At 39.9% G+C, this 27923-nt stretch overlaps 1 protein-coding gene across 2 annotated transcripts in view; it reads left to right on the forward strand.

Annotated features, from left to right (window-relative positions):
- The window catches only part of LOC137297736 (innexin unc-9-like), a 48773-nt gene that overhangs the window by 9920 nt on the left and 10930 nt on the right, over window positions 1-27923 (forward strand). For both annotated transcript variants that reach the window (XM_067829677.1, XM_067829678.1), the window contains exon 3: window positions 27638-27882. In XM_067829677.1, coding sequence (XP_067685778.1) covers window positions 27878-27882 — 5 coding nt within the window. In that variant the 5' untranslated portion in view covers window positions 27638-27877. The remainder of the gene's footprint in view (window positions 1-27637; window positions 27883-27923) is intronic.

The following is a 27923-nucleotide window of genomic DNA, read 5'->3' on the forward strand; positions in this document are numbered from 1 at the left end:
AAATTGCATTGCTCATGTGAAGAAACACTATCATACGGTACAAGTTAAAATGAGCAGTTGCTTGGAAAAACCTATATTACCTCGGAATCCATAATGGTTTATTCCCTAGACCCACCTTCCCCAGCCATATATTCTGCTATAAAATATCATAGCCCCAGCCTTCGATGGCCACTGAAACGGATGATTGTTGTTTGTTAAACAAAATGAAGAATATCCCCTGCGTAATAGAAGATGATGTAATAATACCATAAATGATATTTGATTGTCGTAATTTCTCACATGACCATACAGAATACGTTAAACACTGACCATGTTTCTTGTAAAACAAACATGTGATGGCACAGCGACATGTGGAGAAAACCGCCTTGTAATTGTGAATCAACATACAGGATAGCACAGAGCGTTTGATACGACTGTATACGAACGTATATGTGGGCTGTAGAATCTCCAGTTATCTATCTAGTGTTATCATTAAGATAACCTCCTTGTTATCACTGCAGGGTGGCCCTTGGGGATGTATCAACATGCCACTTGTTATCACAGAATGAGAAGGAGAACAGGGTTATTAGAATCATATTCACATAATATTCATATTTATTGTTGATTTTGAAACATAATGACAATCGTTTAGCGCAATCAAATGCCGGTTAGTATCCCGTTCTGTACCATGTACCTGGCGTTGACACTCTTCATTCTGCATTTATGTGGACCGGGTGGGCAAGTTTGTTGACTTGTTTCTTTAGCGTAGTCTCTTAGAAAACCGGCGTTATTGTTGTTCATAATATCAGTCACTGGATTGTCTAGTCCAGACTCGACCGTTTTAATGTCTTACAAGAGCTAAGTGTAAGGTAAAGCAAGAAACAAACATTTATTATACGAACATTGGTAAACAGCCGCTACTAGATGAGCAGGACGTGACACATCTGGGGCCAGATTTTCGAAGCTCTCTTAACGCTATGATAGACTAAGTGCCCATACATTAACTTACGGCTATTTTAGCGCTAAGAGAACACTGAAAATCACCCAGGCCCTCGCGTCACCATTGACTTTCACAGATCCATTCGTATATATTTTATAACTATATTGGTTTTACGCCTGTGAAATTAGCTCGGGGAAATAATAACTGATTGTCTCTGTTGACGTAAGTTAATTGCGTAATAATACACGTGACAAACGTTGAGGAACTAAATATTGACTTTGTAGCCTGGTACTTAGCTAGGAGAGTGAGTTGGGCCTTATGCCGCTTGTAACAATATGCGTGCAATATAGCAGTGGGCAATACTAGAAATGGTATTTATATAGTGTAGCGATATGTTGAATACAAACAGGATCTGCGGTGTGACGAGCCGACGCTTGTACCACTGGATTACCTTAAACTGGCAAAACTCTTAAACTTCGTACTCAGGCCTTCTTCATGTCAATCCATCTTCGCTTTTTCATGTGGCATACAGAGGGTGAAATCACACCATCCCTATCAAACTGTGGCGGGGTCTGCTTCATCTGTCAATGAAGTCCAGTATTTCTTTATTGTTTAGAAAGACGTTAGTTAGAAGTTCATGACTATTTGGAGGAGGTCCGGTGTATAGGTGTACTAATTGTTAAGAAAAACCCAGCATGCCATGAGCTGATATAATGAATAAATAAATAAAACTGTGTCACACATGGTCCGGCTAATTAGCTGGCTCGACAGGTCGTATTTAAGTTAATGTTTCATTGCTTTATCTGTCTACTGCGTCATATCTGGTTTTGGATTACCCTAATTACAAAGAATTTCTCATGTGACATTACAATGTCGGGGCCAGGGTTGGAGATTACAGCATAGGCAGACCCTTAATATATCAATGTCAGCGAAATTAGAACAGTATTGAGAGGCAAAAACCCATGAAGGCCTTCAACGACCCATGCTTGCCATAAAAGACGACTAATGCTTGTCGCAAGAGGCGACTAACGGAAACGGGTGGTCAGTCTCGCTGACGTGGTTGACACATTTCATCAGTTCCCAGTTGCGCAGATCGATGCTCATGTTGTTGATCACTGGATTGTCTGGTCGATTATTTACAGACAACCGCCATATACCTGGCATTTTGCTGAGTGCGGTGTGAAGTTAAAGTCACTCACTCATTCACTGAGAGGCAAAAGAAACGTCGCTAGAGATTGTGTAGATGCCCAATGGCCTGTTTAACCTAGCTAGAAACTTGTTCAGGAAACAAGTGAATGATTGTCACTGAAGCCGGCAATTTATGCCTTATTACAAACATGCACGTGCATCTCGATTTCACTGTTGTGTTTGTACGAGCTCTTCCCCCTCCACAAACAAAAACATTTCTACCCTCAATCAATAATGTATTGGAGAAAACAGGCTATGCGACCACGATTCCCGTTTCCTCATGCTTAGCGTCCGGTGTATATTTTTTCAAGTAAGTTAAAGTACTCCATTGATACTTAAATGTCATCTCCAGTATTACTGCGTATCTTCTGCCTTTCAACAAATAAATGTACAGAATCGGAATCAGATAGACTGGATTCATCCTCTCTGGTTTCATATAAACTTTAGAAAAAAACAACGAAAGAACACGCCCATATTTGGTCACGGCTAAATATATAACAAACAAATATTCCATGGTGATATTTTTGGTACGGCGTCATAGACGACACTACATGCATCGCGTCAAAGCGTTTCCCTTGAGATGACCCTAGCAAAGTTTTAAAAAATAATTTTGATAAATTGTATTTTGTCAAACCTAAAGTTTCAAATGTACTTGCCAGTAGTTTATGTGCTTACGTGCCTGCAGTCCCGAGTCGGTGATGCAACATACCACAGCATTGACGCTGCCCACTCATATTCTGAACAACGTATAGTCTACGAGAAACAAATGACTTGTACACTCCTTGAAGTTTCCGGTAATATATGGTGGAAACTGATGCCATAGTAGGCGCTCGTATTCATTTATCTGGGAAACACTGTTGAATACAGTTAGAACAGTCGTATCTGCAACGATAATCTCCATGTGTATTAAGGTAGGTGTACCCTTTTTTCTAGTTATTGTTTACCTAATTGAATACTGACTATTGTATAAGCGTTATTTATTTATTTATTTATTTATTTATTTATTTATTTATTTATTTATTTATTTATTTATTTATTTATTTATTTATTTATTTATTTATTTATTAGCATGAAAATACAGGTAACTGCCAATGAAAATGTTATCAAACTGTTATCAAGTGTACGATGTCCAAATTTCTGATATTATTGTGATGTGGATGCTTTTCATAAAATCCATACCTCACCACCAAAAATATCATAAAAAAGAGGAAAGAAGCTATGTGAAGGGTTTTACAAAGTAATAGTATTTAAAAAGCGTCAAAATGCCTAGTCACGTTAAACTCTTGATGTGTACCGAGCATCTATAATCTCCATACAATAGACTGTGCAAGTCGAGACCTGCCTTCACACTTAGGTCTTAGCCCTCCAGGTTTATCTAGAGTAGAGACCAGTGTACATGTGTTGACTTTAGGCCAGAATCCACACACCTGTATGACAAGTTGGGCTGCAGGTAAACCTTGACATGCGAGCTTGGCGTGGTGTAGCACGCTACTAGATAAATAGAGATAGGTAAACGGGCAATATTTGCCTGCGTGGCTAACACGGGGTTGAAGTTTGTACCTGTTTGTCGATTGTGGAACATATCGCAGACGGTCTGGTCAGACAGCGTTTAGTGTGTGTCGTCTCATTGTTGTATTTACATCTGTGAAACATCGTCATTTTTCGGTCTTTATGGACTTTTCATGCACTTTGAAGCGCCCCTGTTCGACTTGTACATCTCAATATGACTCACCCGGAATATTATACATATTACCGTTAATTTACCTGTGATGATTTCTTATTTAAATTTATCATGTCTTCTAGCAACCTATTTGCATAATACCACAATATAAACCTTATAAATAATAAGTTTAATTTTCATTTATAATGTTAGGCCCAGGGAGAGTCACGATAATAGCTTACCGTTACATGAACTTGAGACTGGAACACATGCTGTGGTCTTCTCCATATGACACCGACCAAAGGACATGTTTTTACAAAGTTGATTAAAGTGGGCGAATGGATACAGTTTTTCGCCGTTAGCACTATTCAACTTAAGTCACGACTTTGACACCCAGAATGGACTTAATAACCTACAGAGATTGCTAAAGCCAAATATACTCCTCAAAACAATTTAAAAGAAAAAGGTGGGGTTTTTTTCTCATTTGTAAGACATGGTAAAAGCAAAGTGGATGTTTCATAACATCTTCTGAGAAAAACAAGATTTATGGGTGTCAGCTTCTGTGTTGTGACTTTTCGGTGTATATGCTTCCTCCCTCGTCAGGTATTTTGACTAGTGTATATATACTGGACAAAAGAAGTTAGGGTTATTGGTATTTTTATGATTGATATTTCATCAGTGTGTCAGTGAATGAATACATCATTAATCCTAATTTCAAACTTAACATGTACAGTCGAACCCCATTTACTCGGACCCCACATATCCGGAAACCCCGCCTTTCGGACGATTTTTAGGTGAAACGAAACTTACGTTCATTAATTGTACTCGCTTAACCGGACCCCGCGCTTCCGGACCCGGACGGCGAATTTTCAAACCATTCCTATAGATTTAAATCGCAAAATGATCCAGTTACCCAGACGTGGAGATATGTGCAACGTGCATGTGTATGTGTCACGTCACTATCGTTATCGCACGACTAAGTGATTTCACTCTTAATCTATCGGAAGGCATTTTATGTGAATTGATTAATTACCCATCAAAACACGTGTCACTCGGGTTGTTCATTGTATCCCTGACTATTTTTGTCCAGAATATGTCGAAATGTATGGATAGATGGATGGGTGAGTGAGTGGATGAGTGGATGGACGGATAGATTGATGAACGAATGGATAAACAATAGAAAAACACTGTCATAAATTAAATTTTAAAAGCAAACAGCTTAGAAATATAGCTAATCAAGAATTACTACTTGAAAGAGATGTTGAGTGAACCACACGCCATGCACCATGCAACACCGTATTTGTTTACTTGCACCATTTTGTAATCTGGACGTCGATAAACAACCTGTCATGTAGGCACTGTGGGAATTGTTGAACATTCCATAAACTTGGAATGTAAATGAAAACACAAATATCCATTCGCGTCATTGATGATCATATGAAGTAAATACAGTAAGTACAAATACAAATGAAAGTTGATTTTAGAGCATTCGACATTTAGATACTGACAGAGTCAATGACAATAATGAACTAAATCATAGGAGATAAGTTGTCGGGTACATGTTGTCAACCACACTGAAAATATAATTATACTGCGTCATTACTATAAGAGTATGATATTTAAAAGTTAAGCGATCAGGTATTTAACTGGTCGAGAGTATTCGAGCTTCAAGAATGGAATTTACTATTTAAAACTATTTTAATATTACAAGTGAATAAAAGTTTGTTGTTATATTCACTACGGTTAGCCATACGGAGACAACACGTGCCTTCTTAAGGTTGAACATAATATATGTTAATAGGTACTGGTTCAATGGTAGCGAGGAGTCAAGGATAGACTCTTCTACTTTTAAAAGTATCCTGTATGAGTAAAATTGAGTAAAACTTTGAAGTCGGATGTGTTATTTATCGTCACTTGGAGACACCACATAGGATCATATGTATTCTTTGTTTATATGTAATAGGGTATGATTAAGGATAGACTCTTCTACTTTTAAAAGTATCCTGTATGAGTAAAATTGAGTAAAACTTTGAAGTCGGATGTGTTATTTATCGTCACTTGGAGACACCACATAGGATCATATGTATTCTTTGTTTATATGTAATAGGGTATGATTACCTATTATGGGTGGATCAGATGACGTTGTATATTATAGTTGTTAACGCGATAACTTTGACGTGCATTGTTGCTCGCAATCATTGGATTGTCCAGTTTAGACTTGGTTGTTTACAAATCATAATAGCATAGCTGGAATATTACTGAGAGCGCCGTTAAACAAAACAAAACAATGCCATGTGCCATCAACGAGTACATACGACTAGAAATAGATAATAGCATAAATAACGCGTCACTGACGTCGGTGTTAGCGTCAACGTCACAGTCCACATGGACCCAGCGTTGGACATTCGCCTGTGCAAACATATCTCAAATTCGGAGAGCTTAGCGATCTCCCTAAATTAAGGAAATGTTGACGTGTGAGTCAGACGTAATGACCCAACATTATTTACTAGCGCGTCGCCCGTGTTTAATCAGACCGACTTGTCGGGCCAGACACCGAGCACGTTCAGAGCGACACGTAACTCGCCACGGTGTGCTAATCAAAGATAAATCGAAAACAAACAAATTTCAATTGAAATTCCACCTAACATACGCATTTAATTGTGTTAACACAACCGAAACCTTTACCTCATATGATTTGACGTGCAAGGTCACTTGTATCAAATGCTAGACACAATTTTGAAAGGAATCAAGTATGCGTCAATTTAGATAATGCATGTAAAGCCTTGGATTGGTGTTATATTGTGCGCCGATGTGTGATTTATCTATTCTATAGCGAAGGAATGCTGAATGTGAGCATATTTTATGAATGAACACATGCTTTGAATGAACATAGTGCGTTTTCGATATTAGCCCAGCTAAATGTACGATAAGCATGGGACATAGTATGATGGTATTTATACAATATGCCACTTACTCAACCTGGTATTATATTACTTGCGATCGAAAGATTAGAATCCATTTTTGTGAGGGTTTAACGTAATATACGTTACATCTCTAAATGGTAGTTTGTATGCAGTTAGGTTTAACTGCTAGTTCAAGGTTATCTCATATTGACGAATTTCTTTTTTTATCTGTCCCACATTAGAATTAGAAAGAGAAAGAGAAAAATACATTTTAGAGTGTTATTATGTTAGAGCGCATATGTATGAAATAGATATCCTATTTAACACCAATAAACTAGGAAGTTTAAGAAGCCTTTGTAAAATAAGTATAATAATATAATATATTAACCTCAATGCCTTAATATGTAACTTGTTCGATGTACGTTGCATCTATCCTAAGGTTTGTAATGTATATTACTTTTATATTGCATAAATGTAAATATTGTCTATATACCTCTTTATGCTGCAGTTTGCAGTCTGAGTGAATAAAGTTCAGTTCCGTTCACACGTACATGCACACGTGCGTGTGTGTGTATTTGTGTGTGTGCGTGCGTGCGTGCGCCCACGCTCCTGCTCGTACTTCGCTAATCGATTATATATACTAGTTAGTTATAACTCACCGAGGTGGTATATCGCCATTAAATGTTGACACACCACTGATCAGACAATGTATAGTAACTCCGAGGCGTCCTGTCCCTGTCCGGTATCAATTGCCGTCTGTTGGAATGATGTGGTCGGAGACCAAACATATTATACATCCTCAGGCAGTATATCTCGTTGGAAAACCACGTTTTGACAGGCTCCCACCAAATTTCGCTTTCATATGAGGACATTTATCGAAAAGGTCCCAATTGCACAAAGTTATCGTAGCGCTAAGGTAACCGTAACTCTCATACTTCAGAGCAAACGTACGACAGTCGTAGCGATGAGGTAATCGTAACTCTCATACTTCAGATACGATGTAAGCTGACGATAGTCGTAGCGCTAAGATCGTTACAGCACTTGGACCTTTGAATAAAACGACAGCTAGGGACATGTTCCACATAACATTTCAATCACCAAGGTGGTCATGACACCCAAACAGAGACACCGTTTACGTTGTCGTAGCGTTAAGATCGCTTCGTGGAACTGTTCCCGGGTGGTCAAACCCATTGACCTGATCTGCCATGCCACGCCGACTGAGTGAGTGAGTTAGTTTCACGCCGCTTTTATCAGTATTCGAGCACTATGTCAGCTGGGGAGACCAGAAATGTGGGTAATCCAACCCGGGTCTTCGGGGTAACGACGGAACACTTAACCACCAGGCTACTCAACCTAGAAAACTCTTGCATGCGCGTCGTGTAGCTGGAATGTTGTATTGTGCTGAACCATAAATATATAAACAAATGTGTCATAAGGCTGCGTCATGATATTTATAATTTCGGTTGTCAGTTACATTGTCATAAACAGAACAAGAAAACCAGTATGTATCTGTCAAACTACACTGGGGTTCAGCCCTACAAAATGTTATCATATGTGTGTGAGTGAGTTTAGTTTTATGCAGCGTTTGGCAATTTCCAGCAATATCACGACCGGGGGACATCAGAATAATACTCGAGCATTCGTGATCATTTCTTTAAAAAAACTGTGAAAATCGTTAACATCTTAAAGAACACGTCTATGAGTGAGGCACAAGCATACACACAATACATTATAGTTTATTATCTCACCATAAAAATACATTTTGAAAATTAAAACGGAAAGTACAAATGCCACCCAAAAAGGTTATGAGAGATTGTGTTTTACAAAATACTAAATACGTTATAAAATAAGGTAAAATTATTCGTAATACTACATAAGCAAAATTTAATAGGATATACGTCCATTTGGCTAGCTGGCTGGCTGAGGTAGATATATCGACCTTGTTTCAAAACAACTTCCTGCAGGTAAAAGAGTAAATACCCTGGCCCTTCTTATAACATGGCAGTATATGGTTGTGCATAAGGCTATATACAATAGGCTTTTGTCATAATCCAGAACGACAAACAGTACCGGAGAATAAGGAAATGTCCACAAACAGTGCAGTTCAATCCTTGTAATATCCTCCAAGTTTTAAGTGATCATTTCCCTCTTATGCCGTGTTTCTAAGGCGTGATGAATTGGCATTGTTCTTAACCTGGTAACTAGGCCAAGCCGTGTCGCTGGAAATATTTCAAAAAGGTCGTTGAGGACTCCGTTGAGTGAGTGCAGACATATTTTAAATATTCATCTCCGATAATTGCTGCAACAAAAGAAGGGAATGAAATTTTAATTAATTTAAAATAAGCATATCTTTCAGAAGGGATCCAGTTACACGAATACAGATTCTATTCAATAAGCGGCCTCAGTTTTAGACTATGGTTTAGTGAGTGAGTACATTAGTCATAGGATTGATCAATATAATAAAAAAACAACATTTCTCCGCAAAAACAACGCAAGATAAGTAGTGCGCTGAGAGACCTCAATAACCAAAGTGTTACGAAGGCCATGAAACACCACCATGTCTTTTGAAGACATAATTTGTACTTTAATTTGTTTTCATTTTTCATAAAGAATGAAACATTGCGTGTTGATTTTACACTGCTTTAACAATATTCCAGCAATAAAAAATATTAAAAATCAGACATTGGCTACTGTCCACTTACTGTCATAGAGAATTACATTAAAATTAAATTAAATTTGGTTGTTCTGTCTTTTCATCATTTCACGCAAATTAACAACATAAAGCATTTTCTGACAATGTTCGAATTAATTTAGTTATCATATGAAAGGATCTTTAGAAATAATATGCCTCATTTATTATCTCCAAACATGAAACGAATATGATCGCGGGTATAACATATTCACAATAATTCCAGCTCGAAACCAGGTGTATAAAGAGTATTACATCAATAAAGTCTATTTTTAGAACGTAATACACTGCTACCGCGAATAATGCACCAGCATGTGTCGCTCGCGACTGGTCAAGCGGTACATATCTAATCATAACGCGTTTCATAAGTTAATAATGAACATGGCCTCGGTGCTAACAATGAAACTGTTAGGATTGTAAGAATTTTGTTTCAAGACAACGGCAAGGGTAGACTGTAACCTTAGCCCTTGGGATAACGCCATGTCACTGTCAGATATTTATGTTTCTGTTAACCTCCCTGTGTGTTTAATGACTGTTAAAGTTGAGGTCTGACCATATTTAGAGAGTATTAAGTGGTGTGTGACTTACAAGAAGGTATGAGGTCAAGTGGTATTATTTCGTGATGACAGCTGAGATACTGATGGGATGATAATTAACGAGCAGTGTCACTATATGTAATGGAGGTCATCGATAATACAGCCGGAAAGGGGTTTGTCCAGGCTGACATCAACCAGTGCTGTATGGTGTGAATGCTGATACACATCACTGGACTGTAATAAGATACAACAATGGTTAAGCTTCATAAGAAAGTACTCTTTACATTAGGTGCAGGGTAGCCTATAGCCACGCTCCTTAAGACGCATTACCTTCCCCTCTGCATTCCCCTTCTGCAGTGCCATAGCCCAAGATTGCCCTTTACATTAGGTGCAGGGAACGTCTGCAGTAACACTCCCTGAGACGCATTATCTTCCCTTCTGCCTTCTTCTTCTGCAGTGCCATAGCCCTAGATTGCCCTTTACATTGGGTGCAGGGAACGTCTACAGTAACACTCCCTGAGACGCATTACCTTCCCTTCTGCCTTCCCCTTCTACAGTGCCAAAGCCCTAGATTGCCCGATACACTGGGTGCAGGGAACGTCCACAGTAACACTCCTTGAGACGCATTACTTTCCCTTCTGCCTTCCCCTTCTGCAGTGCCAAAGCTCTAGATTGGGTTGTACGGATATAGGGAAGCATATAGTGACAGTCCCAGAACCACGTCATACCTCTTCCGTCCAGCCGTTTCTGCAACGCCAAAGCCGTAAATGAAGCATGACAATAGAGCATGTTCCTCAGTTCCTTTTTCATTTAAAGGGACATCATGTTCCTTTCAAATTTCAAAGGTCAGAGACCAAACGTTAGTCTCGGCAGCCCGCTGGGTAAGCTTCTACTCGACCCAAGAAAAGAGCCGGGTTCGACTCCCCCCTTTACTACAGTAAGTTTTACCTTCAAATCAGGTGTATTGATTCTTTATGCAGTATGCAGCTTGCCAGTCTCAATGTCACCAGCCATGTAAGACAGGTATGGCATTCAGCACGTATTCTGACCTGCCATTCTAAGTCACATGTAAACTCGGGACAGCTGGTTCCACTTTCCGCCTTATACGCGTCAGGCTGTGACGAATGAGACCAGGCCACTAGGATGTGTCTCGCTTGATAAACAGTGGTGTAACTGCATCTGACAGTCAGGACAACGGGAGGGAGGAACGTACATGTCTTTACACCGCCAGACGACAAAGTACGCTCATTCCCATCGTGAATTGTGCGAAGACAATCAGGCATTCCTCTCGGTGTCATTTCGTCCTAACGCTGTTCTCACATCCTGTATCAATATGCATTATCAAACCCGGGTCTTCATGTCGAGTTCAAACGCTTTAACCACAAAGCTACCTAACACCCGGAGGTGAAACCAAGGAGCGATTATTCAAAGTAAAGGGTTATCCAATAAGCTATCCCTAGTTGTTAAGGTACACTTGTAGAATGCTGGTTGTTTAGCTGTGCATTGGTTTGGACTGTTAGCTCAGATATATTACTTAGTTTCATGTGGCGGAGGTGCAAGTATGAATACCCAATTACGTTCATGATAACGCTTGTTGTTGCTGCCGTTATGTCTGCACTGTATCTTATCCGAGTTGCCCTCCGTGCAAATTCTGCATTATCAGCCTCGTCCCGTGAGGTGATCTTAGTAGTAAGATGAGCTTAACTCCCATACTTCAAATCATCGCTAAGGTCTCTTTGTGGAACCGTGATCAGAACCGAAAAACAATGAAGTAATACCCCACCGATGCATATGAAATACTTGCCGATGACGTCACGTCTGACTTGGGTCACGTTACCTAAATGTCCTTCTTTAGTGAATCAATGAAGACATCGTATGTTTTTATGACCTTTTCACGATACTTAAATGTGACCTTACAGGCATTTAGTGATAAAATAAAACCTGTTGAACCTCTTAAACTGTTCCCAAATCTTGAATCTTGTAAATTAACAGAAATTCTGCCACGGAGCCAGTTGGAAGCAACTACTACTGGAACTTTCCTGATCGAATTTTATCACATAGTTTCAAAACGTTGATTATGTTTGTCGTCGTTTGGCAGTAATAGCAACATCCTTCTACCTCAATCCTCCCGAAATGAACTGATTAAAAGATAACTCTCGAAGAAAACATCATCAAACAGTGACACTGCCGAAATCAACTGAAGAAAATCAAACTGATGTAATCTCAAGTTTTTCGTTTATTCTACTATAGAGGAAGGTCTCGTGTTATCCTAATTTCCATGCATCAGTGAACTTGCCAGTTATTTTGGTCTCTGAGGTCTCCCCTCGCTGAGACAGTACTTATTTTGCTTAAAATATTGCATATTGAAAATGGCACTGTATGTTCAGCAGAGCTGGGTGTTCCGCAAGGTGACTCTCTGACACCCTGCCCTTTTGACGTCTCAGTAAACTGACGCTGTAAACATGGGGAATTCAGTATTTCCCTCAAATTCCCTTTTGGGAAAATTATGTATGAATGAACCAGAAGCCGCAGTAGAATATGACCTTGAATTTATCGTATCGGGGTGTAAAAACGGTTTAGTACTGGAATTGTACTACATGCTCTATACCGAAACGCACAGCTGCGTTGGATCGTGGCCTTCCCTTCCACGTTTCATAATTTAGGTCACATTCATATTTTTTTACTATTATCTAGTGCATATTAATATCACAAGCAAAGTCTCAAGTATCAGAACTGTGATCTTATGTTGGCTTTCTTAAACTTTAAGGTCATCCATATCGTTCAACTACAAATGTTCCGTTCATTGTGGAGAAAGTGTTTGACACGTTTCGTATTTTGTAAACGTATGTGACACTGTTCAGACATACCTTCAAAAGAGGCGGTGGGATAGTCTAGTGGTTACAGTGTTCGCTCGTCACTCCAATGACTAGGGCTCGAATCCGAACATGGATATGTGTGAAATCCATGTCTGGTGTCCTCCGCCGTGATATTGTTGCAATATTGCATAAAACTATATCGACGCACTCACTCAATATATATTTAGAAAGCATGCTTTCCTAGAGATGCCAATTAACCTACCTCTGTCCGAAATTTATTTCTGTCTGCCCGAATTACAAATAGTATACAGGTGGTGTATAGATGACATACAGTTGGCGTATACATGTAATTAAGCATACAAGTACCTCACATGAGAATTGATGTTTATTGATTCCCAAACTGACCTCAGAACCTTTGACAACACAAGTGGTTATACACATGCACGCTTGGATCTATCCTGGCATGTGCAATGATCGAAAAGGGTAATCTATTTGACTGTGAAATGGCACACATGCTTAACACGTCTCGTTAAATGGGCAATGAATTACAAACCTATCCCAGAAATATGATTTGTCTTGTCACGTGGGCCATAAAAAGTTGCCTCAAACCATCTCCCTAGTCCAAATTTCTCTCTCGTTACAGTGCAGGCGAGACAAGTGGCCTCCAGCAGTCACAACTGAGGTGATCCTACACTTGCATATTTTATGTAAACATGAACATGTGTGTGATACAGTAATGCAATCGGCATATGTTAAAATATTTTTTCTTCTTCTTCTTCTTTCTGTTTACTTTTAGATCTGCGAAAACATCAACTATTGATAACGATAGCAGTAAAGAAAATAATGTCATGCCATGGGCAAACTGGTTTACCATAAAACGTTCATGTTTTCTTCTTACAAGACATTGTGCAGCATTATATTCCTTGTATTAATATAGACTCAAGATAGGCTCAGATAAGCATTGTCTTATGTGTCTCAGCAGGTCATCGACAGTGTCCATAAACTACTAGGCAAAGACAAGATGACCCATGTTTGATGGTCGCTGAAACATAAGAAACAGAAATTGAAATATTGTAGTTGCATATCAAACAGTGATTGTGTAATTTTCAAGTGTACATTTTCTTTTTTGTATCGATTGCACAAGCAAAAAAGTGACAGGTTGAAATGTCTGCAATCGCAAACCATTCCTCTTTAACAACTATGACACCAAGTGTTTGCCAATCGAAAACCTTGTGTCAGTAAGTCCACTAGATTAAATGGCTGAAGATGAGGGTTTGGGATTTTGGTTCAGCTGAATCCTTGAAATCGCAGGGAACCTTTACAAAGCGGTCGGGGAGTTTACCTCAGGGACCAACAACTGCGAATTCTGAAAAAAATATGAGACAGTATTTTCGATATGTTGCGAAATATGTTGTACAAAAACAATGTTATGCATCATGGTATGGATGTTGTGAGGAAAGGAACATTAAATTGTCAGTCGTTTGTGAATAACACGAACCTGACCTTTGAGCGTATTGTATATACATTGTATCCAGCGTGATTAACACCTGGTCAGTGTTCTTATCTATGAGTGCGACGCAGATAAGACACACTTAATGTCAGTACTCCGTGCACGTACGTGCAAGGGTCGGGAAATGACTTGACACATAATGTCGTACCTTCTCAGAATCTGTAGTCCATTGTTCTTCTACAGCATACATTTGGTCGGTATTGCTGGTCCTCGTGCAGCGACGCAGTTGACCATTCTGCTGGATCATCATGATTCTACTGTATACCCAGCACGTGCACACACTGTCTGACATAGTGGGACAGTCATAGTATTGTAGGTCACGGTGAATTGGGAGTGTAAGATGTAAATTCCTTGAATTGTTCCATATTTTCGCTCAGTAAAGCAACTCGTACACATTAACGAGATCTATGACGCAACTTGGACTTTGGGCAGTGGTCAACAAATTCGGTCAGTCAACAAACAACTTCAATCCAAATTCGTTTTCGGGTCTATTACATTGGAAAACATCTTAGAATACGTTGATGGTCCAGTGAATACATCTCATACAGATGTATGAGTAAGTGGATGAGTTCAGTTTTACGCAATATACTAGCAATATCACTTAGGGGATACCAGAAAGGCACTTCACCTGTGGTACCCATGCGGAGAATTGAACCCGGGTCTTGTCTGTGACGAGCTGACGCTTTCACCACCGGGATACCCCAACGTCCCCTACAGACTGACAACATTAGAGTCTTGTGTAGGGTATGGGATTGTATGAGGAGGGGGGCTCATGAGGAATTCAGTATGTATGCATTAACAACTGCTGGAATGGTCGTAGCAATTCCCTGTTTTCGCCTTGGTTATATGGGTCTGTCTGTTTTCTCGGGTCAACAGTCGGCTTGTATTCATCTGTTTGTTAAAGGCAGGATAAGTTCATCATTTTCACGAACATCTGATAACATCACTATCCGATAGTGGTTCATTAACGGAATCGTACAGCTGACTCCTTTGGAGGTTTCATATGATTAGGATAAAGGATGTTGCCTCTGCAGGGTAAATCACACCTATAGTTAAACCAACTCATTCTTGACAACACTGTCCAAACAATCATGATTCTTGAATCCACTCATTCATTTTCCCCACGAAAAGCAAGATTTGTGGATGTGACCTATTTTATTGTGAATAACATGACGTTTCGGAGTATCAAACGTATGAATCGTGCCTATGACTTGCTCCTTCTTTAGTCCCTAATATGCACGGTTCATACTATACATTCCGTGGTAATAGGTGCAGACAAAACAAAGCCAACCGTCCATACGGTGAATCCGTTTCCTCAAATGTGTAGGTGACACAACTAGTGCAACAACGAAGTGAGGGAAGTTCACCTTGACCGCTCATGCATTACCTTGGGTTCATGAAGAGTTCAGGATCAAAACGTGAAAGCTTGTTCGTATTCTTCACGTATATACATACCTATAAATGTACAATATACTCTTCCTCCTCTCTGTCAACACCAGCTACAGCAACAACTTGGATACGTCAGTCTGTACACACGGACACATCAAGCATGTTTGTTATCGGTCATTTGAGAGTTATTGTCACAGACTCTCCCTAAATATTAAACAGAGCTCTCCTAAATGAAAACATTATGACACCAAAGAGCTTTATGTTCATGTATGAATTTTCAGTCATGTGCCTGAAATAAATTGTATTTTTGTGATAATATATACCTTGAATTGCCTTGATCTTGATCTAACGTTCACGCCTTTTAACAATATTTGGAATCTTTACGGGGTACTTTTAGGTTTCCAGATATTGAATTTGAATTATGTGTGGATAATATTTGACGTAATAATCCCATGCGTTGGTCTTAAGCTTTAGCCGCCTTGCTGTCAATGAATGTTTGCTTACAGGTTGATAAATCTGACATCCAACAATATGCTACCTGTTGGTTTTTTTATCAGATGTCCTTGTGAAACGACAGCTTCTTTATGGGGTCAGAGCGCTGTTAGTGAACATATGACAGAGCTTTGATCTTCAACAGAACAATACTCCAGAATCTACCAAAATACCAGGAACCACAAACAGATTTGGGTCGTTGTTGTACACAGATGCTAGTTCGTGTTTATTGTTATTGTGTTAATTGTTTAAAGCCGCACTCAGTAATTGTCCAGTCCATTGACGGCGGTCTGTAAATAATCGAGGCTGGACGCCAAGAAATAGGGACAGACCTCATGAGCATCGATATACACAACTGGGAACCGATGACATGTGTCAATCAAGTCAGCGAGTCTGACCACCCGATCCTTTAAATTTGCCTCTTACGAACAGAATAAGTTGCTGAAGACCAATTCTAACCCGGATCTTCATGGCAGCGCTGTTAAGTAATCTGATATCTGTAATACGTTGTCAATAAAATCGAGTTATCAACTCGTAGATATTATATGAAATACTTATAAGGATTAATATGCATTGCATCATGGTATTGGATTTCTTGGTAGCATTAGGATGATCCACCTGAAAACTTTGAATTTATAAAGGGTTCAGTTACATGTTACCGGTCACTAATCGTCAAAGGTTAATAATGCAATGAAACAATATGCTATACCGACTTCAAGGATTCAGACAAATTCCATTTTCTGAGGAGATGTTTCATTGAGGACAATACCCCGAAGTTCCCATAATCATCACCCTGTCCCATGTGCATATACCCTTTGTCCTCTGTAATGATTTGTATCAAACGTGCCTATGATTCGCGAGGTCCCGTGGTACCAGGTGAACCTAGAGACCATCTTATCATCTCGTATCTTTGTCCTGTTTTGATTGGCATTGTCTAATTTGTACCTGTGTGAATTTGGAACGCTGTCACCAGTTATCTTCCGATTGAAAGAGATAATTAAACAGTTGACGGACGGACCAGATAGTAAAATGCCTAAAGCGAAATCTTTGTCAAAGTAATGCCTGCGGCCATGTTTGACGATACTGTCAGCACTGGGACGTCCAGGTACGGGTACCGTGTCGACTTCCTCATGACCTCAACACATGCAGAAAAATGCAACGATGTTGTGGAATTCTATAATTTGAAATAAATAAAACTGGATATTTCACGCGATTGTGCATGCTCAAAGCGACAGGGCATTCTTACTCAAACTGCCTGTAACTGTAAGGCGCTCGATGGTCAACAGTTAGTCTCGCTGTCAATATGACTTACCCCACCGGGTACCCATTCACTGCTTGGTGATCTGGTGCAGTTTTGAACAAACTCACCTGCCTAGAGTGAACCCACGTGTGTCACGTTGTGGGACAGTGCTGCAGGCTTTGAAACTCCCAACAGTCAAGCTGCCAAACACTTCCCCCATCCAAGGTCATTGTAACCAGCGTTGCTGTCTTCAACGTATTTGTGATGTGGACACTATACACATGACCACACACCACGTTAACCGACACCCGTTACGTCATTATCATATCATATCCGGGTTCATATCCGTATATCATTTGTTTATTTACATGTATCCTGAATCACAAACACTAACGAGGATCGACGCGATTGTCTCCTTCAACACGCTGTCAACGCAAAATCTACCAATCCCATGTCCTCTAAAGTCGCGTTCCCCGCGATCGTGACCCTCCGATCTACGACTATACTTACTGTTATCTACAGCTGCTTGTACCCGTGCAGTAGGTCACATTGGTGTCTATAGCGTGAAATGTACAACCAGGTTACGACGGAATGTATTGCAATAGCAAGCCGAATTTCGTGTTGACTGCACGTCGCTGTAGTCACAGCGATTGTTGTAAATCGTAAAGGTATAATAGATATCACTGCGAATATAACATTTGTGTAGATTTTTGTCCTTGTAGATCTATAGATAACCGCACCCATGTGAAAGAAGAATTTCTGATATCCGGTTTTACTTTTGTCATCATTCTATTCTGTAAAGTTAAGGTTCTCTCTCTCTCATGTGACATAATATGACATGACACAGAGTTATACTATGAGGGGGGCGGCATAGACATCACATTAGGGTGACTGTGCTAGGGTGGGGCTTGGACTATCTGCTTAAGGGGCTAGAAATATTTATGGCTCTTTTCCCAGCCATACAATAGAAAGTATGTGTTCGTGTTGTTCAACGGTGTCGTGGTATTGTGGGCACAATCGTGATAGCTAAGGTCTCGTGACCATGAATACCTGGACAGACTTACTCCTTAAGGACAGAGACCTAACCTAATTGGCGTTTGAGTGTTGTTTTACGGCTGAATCAGGTTTATCTGTTTTGGTCCGACCAGCACCTGACAACCGGATGGGAGACAGCATGAACAACGATCTACGATCGCCGGGGTAGGCGCGGCATGAGTAACTTTACACCTTCACGTAGCGAGCACATGATTAATCTCGTGTTATCGCAGCGTTTCAGTGATACATTCAGATAATTTTCAACGCATTAACACCGCAATTCCATCGCAACAAAATCTTTCGGCGGATGATCGAGAAAAGTGACTCCCGGACAGTTACGTTTCTTATCGTATAGTCCCCAAGTACAAATGTGTATGTAATAAAAAGACTCCCATCCATGGGTGGTGGGGTAGTCTAGTAGTTAAAGTGTTCTCTCGACACGTCGAAGGTCCGGGAGGTCCTTTGATAGGAGGGGGGTATCATTTTATGGACGACAACCTGTTTATTGTGGGGAACGGAACGTTTCCTTACTCCTTCCTCACCCACTTAACGCCGAGATCCGGGTTCGAATCCCCATATGGTACAACGTCTGAAGCCCATTTCTGGCGTCCCCCGCCATGATGTTGCTGGAAGATTGCTAAAAATGGCGTAAAACCAAACTCAGTCATCACCCACTAAAAACGACTGCCGAACCACTGCGCTACCACAGTTGTAAGTCTAAGTTAAAAATATGACTTACAATCATCGTAGAGCTAAGACCGCTTTGTAGAACGGGGCCCAGGTGCCTATCATGGCGATACGTTTCTCAATCTTTCCACATTTGAAGCACATGTCTCACGAATTATAAAACCTATCTGGACTGGTTAAACAGGTTGCCGTCCACTTTGCGTTACACGTGTACAACATATACAGTCACGATCCACCGTGGGTGGCTTTAGGAATAAAGAGGTTCAATTGAAACGGAATGATCAGTTACACCCGGTTTTGCATAAGCTTTCTTACAGAGAATTCCACGCAGATAAATACATGTCACACTGAGGTTAAAGTGGGATTCACCTTCAATATTTTACACATATTTCTTTTCAAGACAACACGAAATGCTAGTCAAGCACAACACGTTCACATCGATATCACATGTGGCTATACAATGCCGACGAGCGACATATCATACAGAAGTACCTGTAGACATACGTTGAAGAAAACAACCACGAAGGTTCTGGTCAGCCAATTCCTCAGCAAATCACGTTTGTAGTAAGTGGCGACTAACGTGATCGGGTGGTCAGGCTTGGTCGACGCCTGTCATCGTATCCCAGTTACGCAGATCGGTGCTCATGCTGTTGATCACTGGGTTCTCTGGTCCAAAAGCGATTATTTACAGACTGGAATTTTGATAACGTTAAAACAACCACCAACGTTGGAGAAAATTCCAAGTTTGGTATCTCTGCAATTAAAGATTTGGGACACAGCCTTCATTCGTTGGTTTCATATAAATTTAAGACTCGCTGTGCGCATGCGCAGAGCGTGTAAAAATATCTACTGACCAATTTCCGCTTTGGCCGTACGTTTACCGATAGTGTAAACACACTCTACAGAAAACGATAGATCAAAACAAATACATAGTTTTATGTCGATTACAACTTATTTTTATGCTTGTATGCACCAAAGACCGAGAGTACTGAAATAAATAGCTGAATTTATGTCAATAACTTCTTGTATAAACACATCTCACCACCACCGTTCTTCCCGCACATCCCCTTCTCACAACTAACAAAACACACATTTTGTGACGCAGCTGCAACCAAAATAGGTCATCAATAACTGAAAAGCATATGCAAATGGATATATTTAGTGAGCTATGAACAGTTGTCACCAGTAAATAATTATCATTTAATTGTGTTGTTTTGAGTGTATTTGCACAATCCGTAAACGTACGACCAAAGCGGAAGTTAGCCAGTAGATATTTTTACACGCTCTGCGCATGCGCACAGCAAGTCTTAAATTAATGTGAAACCAACGAATTACAAACACCCAACACCACATAACGAGAACCATTTAACTCCAGAAACCATATTTACTGAGCGACTATATTTCCGAACTTCAACATGTCAACAAGGGATCTGCTGATATGGGTTTTTTTTCAAAACTAAAAGTATCTTTCCTCGTTCGGATTAACTAGTTTACGTTTTGTCAAGCATAACCGTGTACAAAGAATGCACTGATTATCTGCCGGGTATCTTCACGCAGTATAACGTTGCGTTATGTTATCAAGCCGTTATCAATCAACACTCTTTTGTGCAAGCTTGCTGAGAGACGATACAAGTATTACATAATTTACGAGGCTCTTTGATGCAATTAACATTCCACACAAACAAACGAAATTTGCACTGGAATGATAATTACACCAAACACTAGACGGGTTATTTATGTAGTATATTAAAGTACTTTGAAGACGAAGCGCATTATTTCACCGAAGTGTGAGTAATAAAAGTGACAGCCAGTTTTGTTTGAAGTTTTAATTAAGTGTTTTATTTGAATGAGTTGGCAGCTAAATAACTGATGACAGTTTCATTGTATTTAGAGGTGTCTATAAGAAATTCTAATTACTGACAATAAATATCTTGAAATTTCGAAATTGAAATACAAAATACTATCTTACTGCAAAGGAGCTATAGCACAGACAATATACAAGGCGAATGTCTGTATCCGTGCAAATTATTGAAATTACTTAAGTTCATTATTACACTCCCTTATATAAGTATGAAAGTTCATTATCACATTTTGTATTTCAGTTATATATGCACGAATACAGACATTCACTCTGCATATTGTCCGTGCTATACTGCATGTTGTAGCTCTTCAGCTCCTCAGCAGTGAGGTCAAACTTCACTATTCACGTCTCAGGTTTCAGAATGTAAGGTGTTTTACAAAGATTCCAGCGTTTGTCCATTACTTCCAATTATTCCAATTATAAGATGTCATTACATCTGTAATTGCTTCAAACAGGTGCATATATAAAAATGTGCATACGTAACAATGTGCATATATAAAAATGCGCGAATCCCGTCAAGGAAATACGCTCCAAGATTAATTAGAAACTTATCCTCGCTGGAAACGATGGTCATTTAAAATCTACAGACCATGAAATGACCACTCCGTCCCCACGATATAACACTTCCATGGTTACACAATCACGACAAGCGTTGATACTGACAGCTTTGCGTGAAACGCTCACAACATCAAGCTGCTCGGTTTCCCAACCCCAAGGGCTGTATATCACTCACTAGATTATATCGTCATTCGTAACGTTACTCAACCTAGGAAAACATTTACAAGTATAGCCCTTTGTTGGCTAGCGTTACGTAACCTTCAAACTTTCCGAGACTTGGCGGCTCAGAAATGTCAGCTTGCCACCAACCTAAGTATATTGTTAAACGAAATAATATTTGCTGAAGTCAAGGGTGTATTCACTGTAACTTACTTGAGATAATGACCCTTGTCGAATGTCCACTTTTGTCCAGCGTCGAATTGCATGCTACGTTGCATACTATTTCGAACCTATCAAGTACCTTTTCTTTGTAGTTGATAATACTCAAGAGATGTAACATTACCTAATTCCAGTACATATGGCTAAGGTAGTGATGAGGCTTGAAATCGTCAATACCCTCGCTCTTAACAAATCCTTTGAAGTAAATAACTGTTGCTGGTTTGGTATGCCGATACGAACTTAACCCTTCACTGTTTTTGTTGGGTTTTTTAGGGGGGCAGGGGGTGGGGGTTTGTTTTGGTTTGGTTTTGTTTGGTTATTTTTGCGAATGTTATGATTAATTAGGGTGTAGTTGTACAAAGCGATCTGATCTTGGCGCTAGGGTGGCCGTAACTTCCATACGTGTACACAGATTTAAGGTACTCTTAAAGATTGCTGTGTGCAACGACACCCTGGACTAAATAATTACACGACTCGTGTATTTAGTAATGGTCCACGCGGTCTAGCACGATGAGGTTTCAGCTAAGTCAAAGAGGCTGACCTCCCGATCAAAACACTCTCCACCTGCAAGCACAGAGGACCGATAACTAAAACTCAACGTTCTAGTGACCTCAACCTTTTAACAGTAAGCGTGAAAATAGGAAACATTCCAGCCAGTCTTCTACCACTGACCTGAAGTTTCAAATATTTTATGCATGAATTTCATCTGAAATTCCCTGTTCTCAAACAGTTATCTTTAATGTTATAATTACGAAGAGAAATTATTAATGTGTCACCCTCATTTCTAGGCCAGGGTGAGACACTGGAATGTCCGGTCCGTTCCGTGGTGTTACTACAGTCCTTGACGGATCTCTTCAAATGCCCTTGGTTTTACGACAACAGTATTATTATGCCATAAACAAAAATGCGTGTGGGTCCACTTCTGTCTTGTCTCATCTTCTATTTCTGGAAACTATGCTCTCATAAGACAATTATTGTTATTCTTATTAGAAGTAACAAAAGAAACTATTTCAAAGCAACTAGAAAATCAAATACTGACTATGTGGTGCAGATCTCGGACCTCAGACCTTAACCAATAAACGAGGTTTTTTTAATCAGTGTGGGGAATCGAACCCGGGATCTAGGCGGGACGTGAGAACGCTTTATCCACCAGGCTATCCCACCGCCCCCGTATCATTTAGGAGTAGGTGTGATAATGAGGAACAGTTATATGGTTAGAAAATTCATTCATTGCAAATGATGCGTCCTTTATGTGCAAATGCTAACGCCGTTGTCAGACACCTATACCATTTTTGTGCAACCGATTTTGGTATGGTCCCGTCAATCAACGAAACACTATCGTGGCGGCCTTACATCATCTCATTCTTATTGTGGTCTAGGGGTGGACTTCTAAACAGAGAATTACAGCGTATTAGGCGACAAGGCACCATCCCGTCGTAAATCAGACCTCAGAGATATCAATGTAACCAAGCATTCGTAAGAAGATGGTTGTAAATTGTTTGAAATACGTACCCTCAGATGCAGCGGTTATATTGCACCACTTTCTATCCTGTAATCGAAATCGTTCTTGAAATTGTTTAAAAATAGACACACAAGCGTGATATTTTTAGAGATTAACTTTTCCTATTGCGTCCGACGCGTCAACGACCTTGACATTGGGCGGAAGGGCATCAGAGTAATCTGTGATAAACACCAACAAAACGTTTGTTTGTAAACAATAGAAAAAAACATTTGTAAACACATCCTTTGTCTTAAGTACAGACGCTCTTTGTTTTATTATCGAACCTTTAAACAACGCAAGACAAAGACCCTTGAGAGCACAAAGTGCTTCCATTAATCTAGTCGTAAGCGGTGACGACGTTGTGTAATTGTTGATGGAAGGGATTAGGCTATCCCTATTATCACACTCTATCAATACTCACACCGTGGTTTATACTGTGCACAAACATAAGATAGGTAGACGGAGATTTCAATCTGCAGTCCTTAGGGATCTAGACACGTACAGAATTATGCCGCCGCCTTTGAATTAATGAGTCTGTTTTATTGTAATTTGTGGGAAATATGTTGTTGAGGAACCCAGAAGCGACGTTCTCTGCCGCCATTTGTATTTTTTCCATGTCTGAGGAGTCTGGCAAATTATAGTTTGTGGAAAACATATCTTGTGATTCGGAAGCGACGTTCTCTGCCGCCATTTGTATTTTTTCCATGTCTGAAGAGTCTGGCAAATTATAGTTTGTGGAAAACATATCTTGTGATTCGGAAGCGACGTTCTCTGTCGCCATTTGTATTTTTTCCATGTCTGAGGAGTCTGGCAAATTGTAGTTTGTGGAAAACATATCTTGTGGTTCGGAAGCGACGTTCTCTGTCGCCATTTGTATTTTTTCCATGTCTGAGGAGTCTGGCAAATTATAGTTTGTGGAAAACATATCTTGTGATTCGGAAGCGACGTTCTCTGTCGCCATTTGTATTTTTTCCATGTCTGAGGAGTCTGGCAAATTGTAGTTTGTGGAAAACATATCTTGTGATTCGGAAGCGACGTTCTCTGTCGCCATTTGTATTTTTTCCATGTCTGAGGAGTCTGGCAAATTGTAGTTTGTGGAAAACATATCTTGTGATTCGGAAGCGACGTACAGAACTGTGCCGCATCTCTTATTAGATAGGTCCAGTGCATTGTAATTTGAGTGGAATGTATATGAAATTTTGTAACTGCTGACACCCCGAAATACAAGGTACCAATACACGTGATGGTAATGACTTCCAAATAAAGAATGAATAAGCTGATGTTACTGCCGCCACTGTCAGAGATATGTCATCCATATGACGTCATGGAAAAAATGACATCAGACATCAGTGCGTCAGAGTGTCCTTATTGAAGAAATTTTTGATACTGTTCCAAAACATTTATAGTGTGTACGAATTTCGATGCCTGACATATTTACAGTGTTTGGAGACAATTCTTGGTGTTCCCAAGAATGGCGTTGCCTTTAGCAATAATCCAGTAATATCGCTACGGTGGAATATTTTTCACCCAGTGTCCCCATATGAGGAATCGAACCCTGGCTTCTTCATGACGAGCAGTGGTCGCTGTAACCACTGGGCTACCCAACCCCCTGTGACATTTGTGAGGTAAAACAAACCTCAAATCTATGTCCAGTTTTCATTTTCAACAGATAGTTTAATAACAAATTACAATGTTGAATGAATACATAATGCCTTTCTGAATGAGGTCAAATGGAACGTATACTGTGTTTGGGATTACATCTGACCACCCTCGATACCTTCCTGTCAACATCCTGAGGCTTCATCCGCTAAAGTGACATAAATAATCGACAAAATGCGTGTGTTGCTGGAATTCCTGTTCAGACTCTATTGTATAATCCCGAAGGTGGTTTATGGGTTAATAACATGATCATTCATCCTTTACGGATTATCTATTGATATCCAAGATTCCCAACATGGGATATAACCAACATGCCCCCGGGCGAATGCACTCGTGTCAACCAGAATGATGATCTTCAATATCACTTTGTACTCGTTACACTTCATACACCGATTGCAGGATATGTCATAACTGTATGTATAACGCCGAGGTGGAAATGGGGTACTTGGTAAATAAATAACACAAAGTACCGCACTTGTCAAATTTAACAACTGTGACATATTCTTCTTTACCTTCCAAATAAACAAAAGGTAGCTTTTTTGATGAAATAATATCTTAGATTTTGGTTCACCTACGCACTCCAAATATTAGTGTTCTGGGTGATGTATTGTGAATTAAAGTGTCAACACTTTTATAGTCCTTGTATACAGGATACACAATGGAATACTACAGCAATTCAGAAAGGTAACTATTAAATCCATTATGTCAAGGAAACTTTGAAGTAATGCTACTTCACAACAAAGCAGGTCCTGCCAGGTTGGAAATTTCAAGATGGCCGTTCGACTTGCAGTGAACATACATTAATCACGAACTAAATCCCCCTTCGATACAATTTGTCAATAGCTTATTTCAAGGTTCGGGGGTCAAGCCAATGTCTATCATTATTGGCTTCTAACGCGTAACGAGTGACACAAAGTTGAGATAAAGATGGCGGTCAACTGCGGACATGCTGGAACAATGACTACAGTCGGTATCCGAGGCCATGTCCTTTGTAGTGACCAGATACGTCTGATTTGTGTGGTGTTTTGACAGCCTTAAATTCATGGCAGTACGTTTCACCCGACGAGGCCACTCGGAAATTTAAAATATATATCTGACAGTTTTCAGGCCTAATTTAGTCCACCATTAGCGTCAATCGAACAGTGAGGATTGACGGTAAATCGCAATGCGCACTGTGTCCCGCGGACAAGTAAATAGCAACAACAATAACAATATTCATGATACGGTTATCACGGCTCCTATAGCATTATACTGGGAACATAATTCTGTACGTATATATAACACTAAGTCCTGAACGAATTACGGCCTCCTATACTGTTGTATCATATTGGGGTACTTTCGAAACAACAGGCCAAACTGTCTCACATTTCCCTGACTACCTAGACCAGGGATACTCTAGACGGACAGAATTCTTCAATGGCATTTAACGCCAAGCCCATGAATACACTTCATTTTCATAGTATCAGATTAACCCATTTGGATTTAAAAGCAAAGCCACTGATTCAGGGGAAGTTTAAACTTGCTTCATTTAGGCCGGCACCTTAAGCAATTTAGGAGGGCAATACAGTAGGGAAAATATTGTGGTTCGGGGACTTGAAACAGACTACCTACTGCATTGCTCTCTGCAGTGCTAAAGCTGTAATTCAAGCGAGTCTAGATTATCTCAGTTTCTGAATCTCCCTTCTCAATGGCTCACCGTTTCAATTTATATTGGTTTATTTGACGCCTTCAAAAATACATGTTTTCACAGACAAAGCGTTAGTCTAGCACAAGATATATAATGTTATTTATCGTAAGCGCAAGCGTATACTAATTTTAGCGTTTGTATCTTGATGACATCTGCTTGGGAAGATCTTTCATATGAATAGGACTGCACAATGAAACCGACAAATACACCCTAACGAGGACAAAGGTAATTTCAAGTCACTTGCTGCTAACGCACCTACCCAGATCTCATGTTCGTGTAGACACGAAGCCTTAGCAGCCTTTCTTCATAAGCAATTTTGTATGTTCCTACAAGGCCACAACTTTAGTATGAAGTTCTTGAAAGGCATTTAGAAAAGCATGAATACACGACAGGTGTTATGGACAACGTATAATAAAATGAAGTTGTTATCTATTAAAAGTGTCATGTATGTTCTTTATAATTACTGTGTTAACAGCCATATTTGAAACTTGCGATGAATGGTGTTGTAAAAATATGTTACAGTTTTGTTAATGATGCTTAAAAACTACTAAGTTTTGACGTTTTAAAGATATAAACAAAACTTGAGTTCGCTGTCTGTGTTTTCTGTTGAGCGAGCACTTGTCATTCTACGTTTGTATTGCATCACATCACTTGCTTCAGTGAACAGGTGCCAAAAGCCCAACGGTGTACGATCCCTGTCCTCTACCGACCTTATCTGGGTCACATATCTACCCATGCGCTCATCTTCCCTACATGTCGAAATCAGAGGATTCTTTTAAATTGTGTAACCTTAAGAACAAAGTATAAAGACTATGCATTAATTACTTCCTGGAGGAAGAAAACGTAATATTATGCGAAGGGGCAATCTTTCAAAGGGAGACAAACCCCTCGAGCGGAATTACTCATGGATGACACTTGTACCTTTCCAGGTGACATTGATTGGCTAGAGCGGGTCACGTGACACAAGCGACAGCGTGGGCCATATCAGAGTGTGGCTGACAGTCAGACCACATAAAGTTTCGCCAGCCCTGAGTGTTGGAAATTATTTCGGGTAGTGCATCCAAGCTGACCCAGTGGATACTGGACAGAGAGAATACCTGTGGCTGCCTTGGATGATCGCATCTTGGGCCAACACTTGTTGATCGGAGATATAACACGAGTTTTACACAATGTCGTGAGTATTCTTTGTTTACATGTATAAGATTTCTGTTTCAC

This window comes from Haliotis asinina, chromosome 10, assembly GCF_037392515.1.
Source record: "Haliotis asinina isolate JCU_RB_2024 chromosome 10, JCU_Hal_asi_v2, whole genome shotgun sequence".
Classification (NCBI taxonomy): Eukaryota; Metazoa; Mollusca; class Gastropoda; order Lepetellida; family Haliotidae; genus Haliotis; species Haliotis asinina.